Consider the following 19,007-nt stretch of genomic DNA (forward strand, 5'->3'; position numbering starts at 1 on the left):
AGCTGGAAATTACCGCTGTATTTCTTCACCAGTAAACGGCAGTAATTGAGATAAATGCTATATGTCAAGCGGCCATAATAAATAATAATAAAATATGCTTTTTATTTCTGTGTATTTTTATTTGATCTATTTTGTCGATGTCATGTTTTATACGAGCCGTATTGTGTTTATCTTTCACCACCGTTCCTGAAAGGGCAAAACAAGGACTGTCAGTTTGGTAAGTAATGATGTGATTGGTTCATCACTTTAGGGGCTCAAACACGACTCCATCATGAAGAATCGGTATTTAATCAATAATAAAGGTGATTGGTTCATCACTTTAGGGGCTCAAACACGACTCCATCATGAAGAATCGGTATTTAATCAATAATAAAGGTGATTGGCTCGTCGCTTTATGGGCTCAAACACAAATCAATCACGAAGAATCGGTATTTAATCAATAATAAAGGTGATTGGCTCGTCGCTTTAGGGGCTCAAACACGAATCCATCATGAAGAATCAGTAATCATTGCTTTCTTTATAGTCAGTGTAGAGTTGAAGCTGTTAGTGTTGTACTTTTCTCACTTTGACGCGCCTCAGCCAGCACAACAGGAGCTTGTTCATTAGTGTACTAGATGTGGGAGAGCACACAAATGTGCATACAATTAAGAATTCCCTATATATCCCTAACTTTCCCTATCAATAATAACTAATTTCTGAGTTCAGTAGTAACTGTAGGATAAACGTTCCCCTCATGAGGCTCTGTGTATCAATATAGGAGTTAAAACCAGAGGTGGACGAAGTGTCGCTCTTTACCGTTATTCCAGCTTCCAGTCTTTTCAGGAGACTCACTTTCAGTTTCTCAAAGAATCTGCAGACACTCCTCCAAAGTTCAGTCTTAGAAGCTGGAGCTATGTCCTCTGGAGACCCAGAAAAAAATAAACTTTGAGAATGTATATAATATAATTTTAAGATAAAATAAAAAACACTTTTTGTTGATTTTTTTATGTAATGTACTTTATAGTGGACCACAGAATGTTACATAGTAATTATACCGATGTCACATGTCTTGTTTCCTAAACTGCATCAGCAACAACTTCAAAAACCTATTCATCAACTATCAAAGTCCTGCTCAAAGTCATTCCTGGGCGTCCAGTCAGTTCGGCTTTGGGTGCCAACTGTTCCATGGTAGGGATGAATCATGGGTATAAACGGAGAGGAAACAGAATGAATTCATCTTCGATGTTTTAATTGCTAAAAGCACAATTGTGGAAATTTTCTAATAAATTAGGAAATTTAATTAAGATCCGATCCTGAGCTTAAATGCCTGCATACACTTTGTCCAGTTGTCCTTTTAGCAGTAAGGTTAAAAATAGTGGCTGTACAAAAAAAATTTGAACTAAAAAGAAAAAGAAATAGTTACAGTGATATCACAGTCATGTATTTCACTGCTAAGCTTATATGTTGTTGCTTCTAACCCAAACTGGACCAGGACAGGTGAGATTATACTTTAATTTTCTCTGCCTAAAATTCCTGTTAGCTGAAACCAGGAATTTCATGTAAAAACAGATTTAGTGCCACTGTCCATCACAGAGGACATCAAAAAAGTACACTGTAAAAAACGAGAGGTCAGCTGATCTTATGGCTTTTCTCGAGTTGAGTCGACTTGAGGACACCAGAGTTCACACAGCTCAAAGGTCTTAGTCGAGTCAAAAATTCTCCAAGCTGCTGTTTCTAGATCTGCGTCTCGGTTAGATAAACTAAGCTGAATGTGTTTTTACTCAGTTTCTCCACTAGCTGGCGCTCCTTCTGTCACACAATGCTATCCAGCACATCTCCTCCTGGGTTTCCGGATAATGGACCGCTGTGGTGTTGCTCAGCACCGGAGCACCACAGGGTTGCGTGCTTAGCCCGCTTCTCTATGCTCTGTACACCTATGACTGTGTCCCCACCTACTCCTCCAACACCATAGTAAGGTTTGTGGATGACAAGACAGTGGTTGGACTTATCTCTGGAGGAGATGAGACCGCCTACAGGGATGAAGTCCAGAGACTGGCTGAGTGGTGTTCAGGAAATAACTTCACCCTGAACTCCTCAAACACAAAAGAACTCATTATAGACGTCCGGCGGAAAGGAGCGGTCCCCCACCACTGTACATCAATGGGAACTGTGTTGAAAGAGTCCCTTCCTTCAGATTCCTGGGCACACACATCTCCTAAGATCTCTCCTGGACCACCAACACCATGGCAGTGGTCAAGAAGGCGCAGCAGAGACTCTACCTCCTGAGAATTCTCAGGAAAAACACCCTTCAGGAGGAGCTGCTGGTGTCCTACTACCGCTCCATCATTGAGAGCGTGCTGACATACTGCATCTCAACATGGTCCAGCAGCTGCTCAGTGGCAGAGAGGGGAGCAATGCAGGGGGTCATAAACACGGCCCAGAAGATCATCAGCTGCCCACTGCCCTGCATGGAGGACTTGTTCAGCTCCCGCTGCCTCAGCAGGGCAGCCAACATCCTGAAGGACACATTTCACCCGGGACATCATCTGTTCGACCTGCTGCCCTCTGGAAAACGCTTTAGGTCCATCCCATCCTGGACAAACAGACTCAAACACAGCTTTTACCCCAGAGCCGTGCGGGAACTGAACACTTCCAGACCCACTGACCGGGACTTTCTATAGAACACTGGGCTCAGTAGAACCGACTGAACTCCACTACAGCTCTTTACTGGCACTGATTCATAGGACACAGTACACTGTTCCAGTGTTCCAGAGTTCCACCGCTGTTCTGTTTATTATTCATTTGTTTTCGAGAGTGCAATCTATAATCTATAATCTATAATCTATAATCTATAATCTGTATTCTTTCTGTGCAATAATTCTTAGATGTGCAATGTTATATAACGCTATAAGCGGTCCAAGGAATGTGCAACAACAACTGCTACCTCTCCCGTCTGTTGTCTTTTGACTGTTTTTCCTTAAATCTGGATTGCTGCTCAATTTCGTTGTACACTGTGCAATGACAATAAACGCATCTTATCTTATCTCGCTGGGATTCAAACTCACAGCCTCCTGACGTTGGGATGAATTATTACACAGCTGCCCCACATGAGACGACGCCACGCCTCAAAGTCAAAACACCAGATATTCTCTCCAGTGTGTGAAACATCTGTAGACACAAACTCTGAGCCGCTTCATGTGTTCCTGAGTGGTGCAGTGGACTGAACCGTCAACAGGAGGTTGTGAGTTTGAGCCCCAGCGATGCCACAGCCATCCATGAGTGTGTACTCGATGTCTCGCGGGATGTTGTGATGGAGAGAGTCTTGGCTGGTGAGGAAGTTGAGTGTAAAAAAACAAGTTTGTTTTATTTACATCACAGAGACGCAGAACTAAAGAGAGAACTTATGACTCAACTAAGAAATTTGAATTGTGCGTCCTCAAGTTGATTCAACTCAAGAAAAGCCATGTAATCAGCTACTGTATCATTTTGAGTTGAGCTGACCTTTTTACAGGATATATCTTTATGTGGTTAATGTTTTATGCATATCAATAAAACACTGCATTGAAAATGAGCTAAAACCTTTTTTTTTCAACCTAAAAAACTCAACTATACACTTTAGAAATATCATGAATGCATATCACTGCTCTCAGGACAGAACCTCTTTTCTCCATTTTTGGCATAATTTGATGATTTCATGGACCAAAAGAGAGAGCCAAAAATTTCTGGTTCTATTGAATTACATTAAAATTCTTTCACAGAGGCAATATCGTAGCCTGTGAGGTTAATCTGAGGTGCGATCATTGGTGGTTGAATTGGGGGCAGTCGTGGGCTGGAGGTTAGGGAACCAGCCTCGTGACCGGAAGGTCGCCGGTTCGATCCCCAGAGCCGACAGTCCATGACTGAGGTGTCCTTGAGCAAGACACCTGACCCCCAACTGCTCCCCGGGTGCTGCGGATTGGGCTGCCCACCGTTTTGGGCAAGTGTGCTCACTGCCCCCTAGTGTGTGTGCTCACTAGTGTGTATGTGGTGTTTCACTTCACGGATGGGTTAAATGTGGAGGTGAAATTTCCCCGTTTGTGGGACTAATAAGGGTCTCTTCATCTTGAAAGTAAAGCAGGTTTTCTTCTGTAAAGTCCATTCTGGAGATATGAGGTTTTGTTCTGACATATGATATGAATATGAATCCATCCGGGTGTGAATCATATAGCCAACAGGGTCCTGTGACCTATAGACTCAAGGATGACCAAGGCAGCAGTAGATGAGCCATCATCTCTGATCTTACATCTGCAAGCTTTTATAGCTGCAAAGGATCATATTAAACCCTATGGATTAAGAATGGGATCTCACTCAATTTCATATGCGTGAAATGTAATACTTTTGGCAATATAGTGTATTTAGAAGTGCAGTTTAGAAGGTGGGAATGTGTATCAGAGTGGACAGTGAGTGGACACAGACCAGCACAACACACACTAACACACCTCCACCACATCAGTGTTACTGCAGTGCTGAGAATGACCCACCACCCAAACAGTACCTGCTCTGTGAGGGTCCATGGGGGTCCTGACCACTGAAGAACAGGGTAACAGAGGATCAGAGAAACAGATGGACTACTAACTGTAGAACTACAGAGTGGAACTGAACGGTCAGCGGAGCTGATAAAGTGGACAGCGTGTTGATTAATCTAGGTGCATGGGAAAGTATTCAGGCTGCACCCGACATTAACACTCAAGTCAACAATCACACAAATGAGTTCTCTGTGCTTCACCAACCACACGATCAATCACTGATTAAATCAATCAAGCTTTATTTTCAGCCGAGCATTTACAACATTAAAGACATTGAAAAAGAAATGACACTGGAATTTAATCAGGTCAAACTAAAGAACATTCTGGAACTGAACCACGAGCCCTTCGAGCTTCGAGTACAGCTCGGCTTGACCCGCCGTCCTTCAGCGTGCGTGGAAGACCAGCGTGGAGACCGTTCTCTGTACTGGAGCCCAGGTGGGGGAATGAACTCCCACTGGCTGCCCGAACAGCCGAGTCTCTCACTGTCTTCAAACGCAGACTGGAGACCGTCTCTTTACACAGCACTTAAATCAGCACTGAGTGAAGTATTGATTATAATATATTGTGCTGCATTATACATTATATTTTAGTGTATTGCACTGTGTATTGTAGTTTACTGTATTGTAGTTCACTGTATTGTAGTTTACTGTATTGTAGTTTACTGTATTGTATTGTAGTTCACTGTATTGTAGTTTACTGTATTGTAGTTTACTGTATTGTATTGAACGGCTCACTGTTCTGTGTTCAGCTCTGCTCCTTCTCTCTCTGTGTATCAGTGACTGTGTTTCTATCAGTATCTGAGCTCAGGACCGTCTTTCTCTCTAACCTACTGGTGAAGATACTTTCTCTAGACAGACAGAGCTCTTCTTGTAAGTCGCTCTGGATAAGAACGTCTGCTAAACGCTGTAAATGTAAATTTAAAACAGTCCAGTGATTAAGAACTGAGATAGAATGAGATTATTGGAAAGATAAAAGGTAAATAAAAACACTAAACTACAGAAACTACAGTCATTTTAGTTTAAAGTCACTCAGCAGCACAACACGCCGCTCTTTTCCCCTCAGATTTTTCATAATTCTGAGAATGTCTTTACAAACAGTTCCACCACTTGGACTTGGTTCAGGAAGCCCAGAGAGATCCGATCCACCTACAGAAAACGGAGAGAGAACAGGTCAGCACAGGGAGCGGTCATTACTGCAGGCAGCTGCAGGAGCGCCTCAGTAAGCATGTGGCAGCTCAAAGTGTCTGAGAGGTCAGCTCATCCTCACAGACAATATCCAGCTGCTCGTCTGCTCTGCCCGTTTGTAGATCGGTAACGGTACAGGCCAACCACTACCGCCGTGGTAAAACTGGGCCGAAGAGGAAACGTGTAGGAAGAATATCGCACGAAAGACCTCGCCGTCTCCAGAGGCCTCGCCTTCGGTTCTTCCGTCAGTCTGGGCAGTGCTGCCGGGTCACTCGCCATAGATGGGAGAGGACCATGCAAGGATAGACGGCACCACTGCCACATTAAAGAGCCAAGCACCTTCATTTTTAGTGTTTAACTTCTAAGTAGAAAACAACATGAACTATTTTTAACTTTTACAGCTCAAGAACTAACAAAAAGTAATAAGAATTTTAGAATTTCACTGGATGAAAGAGCCTTTTTAGCACATCTGGGGAAAAAGCAAAGAGTTTACCAGAAAAATAATAATATTATTATATATTTTAACTGAATTTCATACCAAAAACACTGGATTACAAGCTAAAGCGGTTTGCTGTACACAAGAACCAGGAGCTCTATAAAACCAGGTCATGCTTAAACGGTACCGATGGGTGCTCTATAAGATTAACACCAAAAAAAGGGTTTTCTAATATTACGATAGGGCACCATTCAAAATGGTTCTAGATAATTCCCCATCAGTCTGAAGAACCACGAAATGGTTCCGCACAGAACTCACTGCTCTAAAGTGAACTGCCTTTAATAAAGAACCCTTTAAGAACCTTTTTATGAGCGCAGGGTTTCTTTATCCATGGCTCCAATAGCAAGAACAGGTTCCTCTCACTAGTGTACCTGGAGAACATGGGTTCTAACGCGAGGGACAACGGAACCTACAACTCCCAGCAGTTAGCATACGAGAAACCACAACAATTATAAAGGAGTAAATCGTCTGTTTTGCAGTATAACTGAATCTAGAACCCGTTCGTCCTTAATTCTTGCTCGCCCGCGTCAGATTAACAAATATCGACATTTTAACCCTAAAACACCGACAGAATAGCTTTAGCTTTAGCTAACGAAGCTAACTAGGTTAACTACGTCACCTCACAGAAGACCGGGGTTTTAAGGGTCAGAGACCAGGACGTTTAGAAACCTGATAACAAACGCCTCTAAATATAAACTTGGTGCTGCTTACCGAACACATCCTACTAAAGCAGAGAAGCAGCTGCGCATTAATATCACGATTTAATAAAAACTTAAACGGGGCTGCCCGGAAGTAGCCGCTGGGCGCTTTTACAAAATACGGGTCTATCGAGATTTTGGGGGTTTGTCTTTATTTATTTATTTATTTTATTATTTTTTTATTGGAGCTGAGTAACTTTTGATAACACTCAAAATAGCCACCTTTTTTAAAATAACTATTTTTTTGTTACAATTTTCTAGCCTCAAAAAGAATACAATCTTGGTAGAAGAATAAAAAATAAAAATGGGAAACATGAAGGAAAAAAATAAGCCCGGGGGCATTAATCAAGAATATGATGAAAGCTTTATAATAAAGCAACGCAAATAGTTAAAGCTGAAACTGAAATTTACTAATTGAATAAATGAAGCTCTGCTGAATTATTTTAGTTTTTCCAGCTTTTGTGCTCTTGATGAGCGGAAATAGCTCGCTTTGCGTAACACAACCCGATTTGCATGATTCATCAATAATCTCCGCGCCTGGTTCCGGTGCCGCATGATATGGAGATCAGCGGATAAGCGACCGTTGGCTTTAGAGTGGCGTGCGGGTTCAGCCAATTGCAGGAGAGGACAGACGAGCATGGACCAATGAGCGCCTCGCTGCGGTGACGTTGGCCTGCGGGGGTCGGAGCTTGTGAGACGTCTTGAAAAGTCGGGCCAGTTGTGGCGCCTCGGAGGAAAACAGTGAGTTTGCATCGAATTCCCGTCGTTTATAAAATGAACAGCGTGTTTAGATCGACGGCTCGGGCTGTCCGGGCGGTGACATCGCTCTCCGGCTTAAATCAGTGGTCCCGGTCCATGTGCTCCGCCTCTGAGGTCCATAAGAACCTGGCAGAGGTGGTGAAGAAAGATAAGGTGGTGGTCTTCATGAAGGGAACACCTGCACAGCCCATGTGCGGCTTCAGCAACGCCGTGGTCCAGATCCTCAGGATGCACGGAGTGGACAACTACGCCGCTTACAACGTGCTGGACGACCAGGACCTCCGGCAAGGTCAGTTCAGATCGCCTGACCTCTTCCTGCAGGCCTGCTCGGCTGCCTGTGGGGAGTCTGTGTCATTTAACTCTCCACTGGACCTGGACCTAAAGGACCGGGTCACCAGTCAGCGTCTAAATTTCTCCCAGTTAAAGGGCAGGTCCCCTGACTTCTGATTATCTTTTGGAGATCTGACTTCTTGGTCGGGCACGCAGGCCTGTTCAGCTGCTTTTGGCAGAAGCTTAAGGTGGAACGGGTGAGATTTAGCTTACTCCTTTGAGCCTTGATTTAAAGGGGAGCTCCACCTGGTTTTGAATTTCTGCTGGAGCTGGGTGAACTTGTGAAAGTACAACATTGGCCTGCTTTAGGAGATTTTCTAATCAGTTGTAAGTGAGAAAAAACAGAATCGACAGGCATAAACTACATCATACCCAGTTAAACAGGACTGCTTTGCTCCTTTAACCTTCCTGTAGCGTTCGGGTCAAATCTGACCGATTTACAACATAAAACACTTGTAAATATTGTGTTTTACATCTGACGGCCTCAAGGCCTCATGATCTCCTCCACACTCTGCACTCGAACATGTAAAAGTGACGATCACCTCTTTCACTGGATTTTGAGTGTTTAATCAATCAACTGTTACTCCTGTGGGGTTCCTGGTCAGAAGTGACCGCCATAGGAAATGAATGGGTGTCCAGACAGTATTCATCCTCATACACCCCCCCCAACTCAATCGCTCATCCTCATACACACCCCCCAAATCACTCGCTCATCCTCATACACACCCCCCAGCTCACTCGCTCATCCTCATACACACCCCCCCAACTCACTCACTCATCCTCATACACACCCCCCAACTCACTCGCTCATCCTCATACACACCCCCCCAACTCACTCGCTCATCCTCATACACACCCCCCCAACTCACTCGCTCATCCTCATACACACCCCCCCAACTCACTCGCTCATCCTCATACACACCCCCCCAACTCACTCGCTCATCCTCATACTCACCCCCCAACTCACTCGCTCATCCTCATACACACCCCCCCCCCAACTCACTCGCTCATCCTCATACGCACCCCCCAACTCACTCGCTGATCCTCATACACACCCCCCAACTCACTCGCTCATCCTCATACACACCCCCCCAACTCACTCGCTCATCCTCATACTCACCCCCCCAACTCACTCGCTCATCCTCATACACACCCCCCAACTCACTCGCTCATCCTCATACACACCCCCACAACTCACTCGCTCATCCTCATACACACCCCCCCAACTCACTCGCTCATCCTCATACACACCCCCCCAACTCACTCGCTCATCCTCATACACACCCCCCCCAACTCACTCACTCATCCTCATACACACACCCCCCCAACTCACTCACTCATCCTCATACACACCCCCCAACTCACTCGCTCATCCTCATACACACCCCCCCCAACTCACTCGCTCATCCTCATACACACCCCCCCAACTCACTCGCTCATCCTCATACACACCCCCCCAACTCACTCGCTCATCCTCATACACACCCCCCAACTCACTCGCTCATCCTCATACACACCCCCCAACTCACTCGCTCATCCTCATACACACCCCCCAACTCACTCGCTCATCCTCATACACACCCCCCAACTCACTCGCTCATCCTCATACACACCCCCCCAACTCACTCGCTCATCCTCATACACACCCCCCCCAACTCACTCACTCATCCTCATACACACACCCCCCCAACTCACTCACTCATCCTCATACACACCCCCCAACTCACTCGCTCATCCTCATACACACCCCCCCCAACTCACTCGCTCATCCTCATACACACCCCCCCAACTCACTCGCTCATCCTCATACACACCCCCCCAACTCACTCGCTCATCCTCATACACACCCCCCCCAACTCACTCGCTCATCCTCATACACACACCCCCCCAACTCACTCGCTCATCCTCATACACACCCCCCAACTCACTCGCTCATCCTCATACACACCCCCCCCAACTCACTCGCTCATCCTCATACACACCCCCCCCAACTCACTCGCTCATCCTCATACACACCCCCCCAACTCACTCGCTCATCCTCATACACACCCCCCCAACTCACTCGCTCATCCTCATACACACCCCCCAACTCACTCGCTCATCCTCATACACACCCCCCAACTCACTCGCTCATCCTCATACACACCCCCCAACTCACTCGCTCATCCTCATACACACCCCCCCAACTCACTCGCTCATCCTCATACACACCCCCCCAACTCGCTCGCTCATCCTCATACACACCCCCCCAACTCGCTCGCTCATCCTCATACACACCCCCCCAACTCACTCGCTCATCCTCATACACACCCCCCCAACTCGCTCGCTCATCCTCATACACACCCCCCCAACTCGCTCGCTCATCCTCATACACACCCCCCCAACTCGCTCGCTCATCCTCATACACACCCCCCCAACTCGCTCGCTCATCCTCATACACACCCCCCCAACTCGCTCGCTCATCCTCATACACACCCCCCAACTCGCTCGCTCATCTTCATACACACCCCCCAACTCGCTCGCTCATCTTCATACACACCCCCCAACTCGCTCGCTCATCCTCATACACACCCCCCAACTCGCTCGCTCATCTTCATACACACCCCCCAACTCGCTCGCTCATCCTCATACACACCCCCCAACTCACTCACTCATCCTCATACACACCCCCCAACTCACTCACTCATCCTCATACACACCCCCCCCAACTCGCTCGCTCATCCTCATACACACCCCCCCAACTCGCTCGCTCATCTTCATACACACCCCCCAACTCGCTCGCTCATCCTCATACACACCCCCCAACTCGCTCGCTCATCCTCATACACACCCCCCAACTCGCTCGCTCATCCTCATACACACCCCCCAACTCGCTCGCTCATCCTCATACACACCCCCCAACTCGCTCGCTCATCTTCATACACACCCCCCAACTCGCTCGCTCATCCTCATACACACCCCCCCAACTCGCTCGCTCATCTTCATACACACCCCCCCAACTCGCTCGCTCATCCTCATACACCCCCCCAACTCGCTCGCTCATCCTCATACACACCCCCCCAACTCGCTCGCTCATCCTCATACACACCCCCCAACTCACTCGCTCATCCTCATACACACCCCCCAACTCGCTCACTCATCCTCATACACACCCCCCAACTCGCTCACTCATCCTCATACACACCCCCCAACTCGCTCGCTCATCCTCATACACACCCCCCAACTCGCTCGCTCATCCTCATACACACCCCCCCAACTCGCTCGCTCATCCTCATACACACCCCCCAACTCACTCACTCATCCTCATACACACCCCCCAACTCACTCGCTCATCCTCATACACACCCCCCAACTCGCTCGCTCATCCTCATACACACCCCCCCAACTCGCTCGCTCATCCTCATACACACCCCCCAACTCACTCACTCATCCTCATACACACCCCCCAACTCACTCACTCATCCTCATACACACCCCCCCCAACTCGCTCGCTCATCTTCATACACACCCCCCCAACTCGCTCGCTCATCCTCATACACACCCCCCAACTCGCTCGCTCATCCTCATACACACCCCCCAACTCGCTCGCTCATCCTCATACACACCCCCCAACTCGCTCGCTCATCCTCATACACACCCCCCAACTCGCTCGCTCATCTTCATACACACCCCCCAACTCGCTCGCTCATCCTCATACACACCCCCCCAACTCGCTCGCTCATCTTCATACACACCCCCCCAACTCACTCGCTCATCCTCATACACCCCCCAACTCACTCGCTCTATTTGTATTTGCACTGCAGTTATTTTGTGTCTAATTCTATAAACTCAGGTTAAACGATATTTTGAGACGTTGTTCACAGCTACAGAATGTTGATAAACATATGGAGGTGAAAAATGTTTTTGTGCTAATTTAAGAGCAGCTGAAACAGGACAGGAGGGTTAATAGTGAGGAATGTTTAACTGCACGTACCGATGATGTACACGATAAGCTCAGAGAAGCGTATTGCCTTGTAACGTCATTTGTCCTAATAATAATATTTAGCCGTTGCCTGGCCCTGGTTTCTGCCTCATCAAAGGGAAATTCCATGGACTTCTCAGAATTCCTGCCTGAGGTTCAGGTGTGACCAGTCGTTCAGCGCGCGTCACTCACGTTTGTAAATCTTCAGAAACAGCGGCGCGGTGGTGTCTTTCAGTAAAGAAGAGAAACCTGGAGAAACCGTTCCAATTCCAGGACCGGCTCAAATCTGCCATCTGCTGCTGGATTACTTGAAGCATTCAGAACTTGCTTTTCCCAGCGAAGATAATCAGCAAACTGCAGAAGATTCAGTAGCTTTAATCTCTCAGCGTTAAAGGGCAAGTCCACCAGAATTTAACATTTGAGTGTACGAGATGGGGGTTTGGTGTGAGACGGTTCAGACGTCTTTACAGTGGTGGTGATGGGAACCAGGCGTCGCCATGACTACAACACAGATATAGACACTTTATTTACCATCCAGAACCACCAGAGAACCTACACAAGTCTTCTGAGCTTATATGGAATGTTGATGATGGAAAACAGTGGAAAATCTGGAATGTTTTCTTGTGGGAACACTCTGCATGTGTCTCTCCACAGAGCTGGACAGTATGACCGTATTCATCATATCTTGTGATGTAACTCATCACAGTGGTCTCGGCAAGCTTCCTGAGCCATATAGTGGATACGATCAAACCCCAGTTGCATGTTTAATTAATCGGAGCGTAATTGATCCTGTTTGGATTCATATTGTGATGGTGTTTTAAAAAGTGGGCTTACTTTCTTTTCTAACTTGTACAGTGTCAGGAATAAAGGCCTGTGACGCATCATGTCTCTTAGACGTCCTCGAGTGCAGGGTTCGTACAGCTGCTTGAAAACGCTCCGACTCTTCCGGCTCTCAAATGGCTGCGTTATACCACAGCGGACAGGATCACCTAACGTCCTGCCTTGGGTTAAGTTGAAGGACGGAAGGAAGCAAACAAGCATTCAGTCTAGCTCTTTGACGGGAGCCGGCTCTGGTGCTGCCCTGCTGTGCCTCCGCAGTAGAACTAGATTTTTTTAGTAAAAATAAAAGAATCCTCCTTTACAGTAAAATGAGGCTCCTTTGCGGTAAAATGAGGCCCTTTGCGGTAAAATGAGGCCCTTTGCGGTAAAATGAGGCTCCTTTGCGGTAAAATGAGGCTCCTTTGCGGTAAAATGAGGCTCCTTTGCGGTAAAATGAGGCCCTTTGCGGTAAAATGAGGCTCCTTTGCGGTAAAATGAGGCCCTTTGCGGTACAATGAGGCTCCTTTGCGGTACAATGAGGCTCCTTTGCGGTACAATGAGGCTCCTTTGCGGTACAATGAGGCTCCTTTGCGGTACAATGAGGCTCCTTTGCGGTAAAATGACCTCCTTTGCGGTAAAATGACCTCCTTTGCGGTAAAATGACCTCCTTTGCGCTAAAATGAGGCTCCTTTGCGCTAAAATGAGGCTCCTTTGCGCTAAAATGAGGCTCCTTTGCGCTAAAATGAGGCTCCTTTGCGCTAAAATGAGGCTCCTTTGCGCTAAAATCACCTCCTTTGCGCTAAAATGAGGCTCCTTTGCGGTAAAATCGAGGCCCTTTGCGGTAAAATGAGGCTCCTTTGCGGTAAAATGAGGCCCTTTGCGGTAAAATCGAGGCCCTTTGCGGTAAAATGAGGCTCCTTTGCGGTACAATGAGGCTCCTTTGCGGTACAATGAGGCTCCTTTGCGGTACAATGAGGCTCCTTTGCGGTACAATGAGGCTCCTTTGCGGTACAATGAGGCTCCTTTGCGGTACAATGAGGCTCCTTTGCGGTACAATGAGGCTCCTTTGCGGTAAAATGACCTCCTTTGCGGTAAAATGACCTCCTTTGTGGTAAAATGAGGCTCCTTTGCGGTAAAATGACCTCCTTTGCGCTAAAATGAGGCTCCTTTGCGCTAAAATGAGGCTCCTTTGCGCTAAAATGAGGCTCCTTTGCGCTAAAATGAGGCTCCTTTGCGGTAAAATGAGGCTCCTTTGCGGTAAAATGAGGCTCCTTTGCGGTAAAATGAGGCTCCTTTGCGCTAAAATCGAGGCTCCTTTGCGCTAAAATCGGCTCCGCTGATCGTTCCAGCCTGTTTAACAGTAAATGGATTTAAACGCTGGAGTTAATGTAGAACTGCTGATTTGGCCTTTGGCCCTCAAGATCAGCCAGTGTGTGACCGCAGTCTGCCTGTCTGTCTTTACGCTGTAACTGCCGCTATTTCTGTTTTAATTTGCACAATACTGTGAAAATAGTTTATAGAGCTGATTGACTGCCAACCTCAAAGGTGAACCTGGGTGTTTTTGGCATTTTCAGTGAAGAACTTACTGGAAGTGAAGTTTTCTGAGGGGTGTTTTTTCCTGACTCGGCGAGATTAGATAGCGAGGAAAGTCTACTGACAGACTGCCGACTCGTTTTGGAACATTTTATCCTCCTGCTGTTACCAAGCACACTGCTGGCTGGTTGTAGCATCACACCATGTCTTTTAATGTGGTTTAGTGAATGAATTTTTTTGAGTGTGCATGTATTTGTATTTAAATATGTCGTTTACTACAGCAGTAAAGTGCTGGAGAGTTTGACCTTGGAAAAGTTGTGAACCCAGCAAGTGTAACGACGTTTTGCCTCCACCATAAATGAGTTTAAACATCACAGTAGCCGTAATTAAAGCCAATCCACGCTCAGGGTAGAAAATTACTGTCAGAATTACAAGTAGATGTTTTCCTCAAATCATTGAGCGGAAACCTGAAGATGGTTTGTTTGTTGATGAGCTGACGTGAGATCTTCAGCTGGTGTTAAACGCTCTGCCCTCAGGGTCCGGTCAGTTGAGCTGTCTGAATGTGCTCCGGCTCCTGGTGTCGGTCGGGCGGGCGGACGTTACGAGCGAGCGCGCCCGTTCAGCTTTTATCAGTCGTGCGCAGCAGCAGTGACTGGGCGTTCACCTCGGAGCTCTGAGAACCAGATAGAACCCATATTGCTGGGCGGATCTGGAGGCAGAGATGTGGAGAACCCGCGTGGTGATGAGTGAATATCCTATCTCGCTGTCCTGCCTTCGGCTGTGTGTAGACGTTTGAACGTTTTCAGAGTCTGTGTAAGTGAACGTCTCCTACGAGGAACACATTGGAATGTGGCGTTTTCCAGCTAAATTTGATGTGCAGTGTCTGTGCATTAATAAACAAATACATACTGTATAATTAATGCATGCTTTTAGGTCAGAAGTGTTCGTTGAATGAAGCTTATTCTATTCTCAACGTGGTTTAGGACTGTTTGGTGTGGTTTCATTTGGAGGGGTTTGGTTGTCCTCAGTGTGATTTGGAGGCGTTTGGCTGTTCCTCAGTGTGATTTGGAGGGGTTTGGCTGTTCCTCAGTGTGATGTGGAGGGGTTTGGCTGGTCCCCAGTGTGATTTGGAGGGGTTTGGCTGGTCCCCAGTGTACTTTGGAGGGGTTTGGCTGGTCCCCAGTGTGATTTGGAGGGGTTTGGCTGTTCCTCAGTGTGATTTGGAGGGGTTTGGCTGTTCCTCAGTGTGATTTGGAGGGGTTTGGCTGTTCCTCAGTGTGATTTGGAGGGGTTTGGCTGTTCCTCAGTGTGATTTGGAGGGGTTTGGCTGGTCCCCAGTGTGATTTGGAGGGGTTTGGCTGGTCCCCAGTGTGATTTGGAGGGGTTTGGTTGTTCCCCAGTGTGATTTGGAGGGGTTTGGCTGTTCCCCAGTGTGATTTGGAGGGGTTTGGTTGTTCCCCAGTGTGATTTGGAGGGGTTTGGCTTCCTCAGTGTGATTTGGAGGGGTTTGGCTGTCCTCAGTGTGATTTGGAGGGGTTTGGCTGGTCCCCAGTGTGATTTGGAGGGGTTTGGCTGGTCCCCAGTGTGATTTGGAGGGGTTTGGTTGTTCCCCAGTGTGATTTGGAGGGGTTTGGCTGGTCCCCAGTGTACTTTGGAGGGGTTTGGCTGTTCCCCAGTGTGATTTGGAGGGGTTTGGCTTCCTCAGTGTGATTTGGAGGGGTTTGGCTGTCCTCAGTGTGATTTGGAGGGGTTTGGCTGTTCCCCAGTGTGATTTGGAGGGGTTTGGCTGTTCCCCAGTGTGATTTGGAGGGGTTTGGCTGTTCCCCAGTGTGATTTGGAGGGGTTTGGCTGTTCCCCAGTGTGATTTGGAGGGGTTTGGCTGTTCCCCAGTGTGATTTGGAGGGGTTTGGCTGTTCCCCAGTGTGATTTGGAGGGGTTTGGCTGTTCCCCAGTGTGATTTGGAGGGGTTTGGCTGGTCCCCAGTGTGATTTGGAGGGGTTTGGCTGGTCCCCAGTGTGATTTGGAGGGGTTTGGCTGGTCCCCAGTGTGATTTGGAGGGGTTTGGCTGTCCTCCAGTGTGATTTGGAGGGGTTTGGCTGGTCCCCAGTGTGATTTGGAGGGGTTTGGTTGTCCTCCAGTGTGATTTGGAGGGGTTTGGCTGTTCCTCAGTGTGATTTGGAGGGGTTTGGCTGGGTTTTGCTTCCTTTTGACCCACTTTATTCATATTTCCACTGCTGTCTGCGCAAAAAAAACATAAAATTGAGCTTTTGCAGAATAAGGACACTCCAACCTCCACATGGTGTGCCGAGTCAGCCAGTTCACTACAGCTTGTGAAAACCATTTGGACAGTCCACTCCACTGACCACCCCTTCATTCAGCACTTGGGCTTAACTCTGCTCTAAACGTTCGCGCAGCGCTCATCATCCTCCTGTAACGGTTTCAGATTAAAAGCTGAGATTTGTAAATGCAGTTTCAGATATTTCATAATGTGCTGAAGCAATAGCAGCAGTAGCTTTGTTGTGACAGGCAGCCACTGCAAAACACTCACACTGAAAACGCGGCTGGGTTTGGTTGTTCCGGGATGTGAGGTTTGGTGTGCAGCGCTCGGGAAGCTGCTCTGAAAGCGAAACTTTAGAAGCTACCAGGTCCTGGATGGTGTTGAACTACAGTAAAGCTACCTTTTGTGAGAAGTCTAGTTTGGGAAGTCACAGCCCAGCAAAAATACAGAGTACCTGTTTCCCCTTCTGGATCAGGACTATAGCAGAGCCCTTTTCATGAGTGTAATTTTAACCCATCAAATAAACTCGTGTTACTTTCTCGTCCACTGAACTGTTGAAATCACTCGTTTGAAAGCATCTCTTTGGGATCATCATGTGATGCATTGTTGACATTTTGATTGACTGTTTTGAGACTTTCTCCAAGTCGAGACACTTGCAGCTGTTCTGGCCTCCGGGAGACGGAGCCCTGACTCGGACAGCGTTCGCTTCTAACATGCAGCCAGCTGATTATTACTGATAGTACTGATACACAATCATTTCAGTAGGTTATATTATATATATTTGATTGATTGATTTATTTTATATATATATATATATATATATATATATATATATATATATATATAAATTAATATTACGTGTGTGTGTCAGTGTGAGAGCAGTCTTATGCACTTTTATATTGCTGCTACAATATACATTGTATGTATATCCTATAAAGGTGGTACCACCATGTGGCCATGAGAGGTAACTGCACATATTGCAGATAATAAAACAGCGACCAAAAAAAAATTCCTTCAAGTATTATTATTATTATTATTATTATTATTATTATTATTATTATTATTATTATTATTAAAAGCAGAAGTTTGGTTATGTATTGAGTCTAAAATTAATCAAGTCTTGTTCTTTCTGAAAGGGGTGAAGGCCTTCTCCAACTGGCCGACGATTCCTCAGGTGTTCTTTAATGGGGAGTTTGTTGGAGGCTGTGATATCCTCCTGCAGATGCATCAGAGTGGAGATCTGGTGGAGGAACTAGAGAAACTGGGCATCAGATCGGCTCTGCTGGACACGGAGAAGGAGTCCAAGTAGGACCAGCTGAAGCTGTGGTGGGTTTAGAGACATGCACATTTCTACAGAGGCTGACCCGCTGAAGACCAAACTGCCCTCAGCCCCCTGCAGGAAGTGATGTCAGAGGTCCACAGAACGCCAGACTCCTCAGAAAGGCACCGTATCACTCGTTCCATCTGCTCCAGCTGTGCTTCCGCACTTCTGTGATCCTTTTAGAAACACGTGTAGCGCACTGCGTATTTAAGGTCATGTACTATGAAATATTATGAACTGAACTATATTATAAACTGTAGTTTTGGAAGAATAAATACTTTGTCAATAAAATATTTTAAAAGTGTTTATCAGCCTTGGAGTCATCTGGGTCTTTGCCCCCCCAGTGATATGAGGGTCATGCGTCACTGAGAGAGATTCATTCCTGTATGGAAAACTTCACTAAATTCCGTGTTTTCTCTGTTTTTTGTTTTTTTGGGTTGTTTTTTTTGGCTTGGATTACTTGATTGTCCCCTGGACTCACATTTCGAATATATTTTAAATGTTTCCCAAATTGCAATATTTGATACTATAAGAGCATTTACCAAATAAAATACAATAAAATTATGTAGCATTTCTTTTATTGTTCTGCAGTTTTTTATTTCTATTTTTTTGTGTTTGCGTGAGAATTTTACAAACTATTTTCTAATGCTTAGAATTACAAACAGGCTGGTTTTGTTACTGTGCCTTTAAGTAAATAGAGCATGTTTTGATTGGCTGCTCTGGACTCCGCCTCTCTCAAAGTAATCCATGTTAAAGCTCTTGAGTTTCAGTGTGACAGGGCAGGCTTATCTACTGTAGGTTGAATGGGTGGGGCTAAACTGCTGTAGGTTGAATGGGTGGGGCTAAACTGCTGTAGGTTGAATGGGTGGGGCTAAACTGCTGTAGGCTGAATGGGTGGGGCTAAACTGCTGCAGACTGAATGGGCAGGGCCAAACTGCTGCAGACTGAATGGGCGGGGCCAAACTGCTGCAGACGGAATGGGCGGGGCCAAACTGCTGCAGACTGAATGGGCGGGGCCAAACTGCTGCAGACTGAATGGGCGGGGCTAGAGTAAAAAGATGAGGTTCTATTCTTAAGAGACTAC

The 19,007-nt window shown here is 46.7% G+C and overlaps 1 protein-coding gene, 1 long non-coding RNA gene and 1 other non-coding gene across 3 annotated transcripts; 1 reads left to right on the forward strand and 2 right to left on the reverse strand.

The window, feature by feature from the left end:
• Positions 1-5,547: 5,547 nt before the first annotated feature.
• Positions 5,548-7,047, reverse strand: LOC108413842. Its single transcript, XR_001856805.2, has 2 exons — positions 6,936-7,047; positions 5,548-5,689 (listed from the first exon to the last, which is right to left on the reverse strand). It is a non-coding gene; the product is annotated as an uncharacterized LOC108413842 (long non-coding RNA).
• Positions 5,767-6,047, reverse strand: LOC119263351. Its single transcript, XR_005130265.1, has one exon.
• Positions 7,048-7,590: 543 nt separating the features above from the next.
• On the forward strand, positions 7,591-18,498 carry glrx5 (glutaredoxin 5 homolog (S. cerevisiae)). The gene is made up of 2 exons (XM_017686526.2): positions 7,591-7,970; positions 17,739-18,498. Exons 1-2 carry the CDS (start codon positions 7,697-7,699, stop codon positions 17,909-17,911), a joined length of 447 nt encoding a protein of 148 aa, XP_017542015.1. The 5' UTR covers positions 7,591-7,696; the 3' UTR covers positions 17,912-18,498.
• The last annotated feature ends 509 nt before the right edge of the window (positions 18,499-19,007 follow it).

Source organism: Pygocentrus nattereri, chromosome 4, assembly GCF_015220715.1.
Source record: "Pygocentrus nattereri isolate fPygNat1 chromosome 4, fPygNat1.pri, whole genome shotgun sequence".
Taxonomy (NCBI): Eukaryota; Metazoa; Chordata; class Actinopteri; order Characiformes; family Serrasalmidae; genus Pygocentrus; species Pygocentrus nattereri.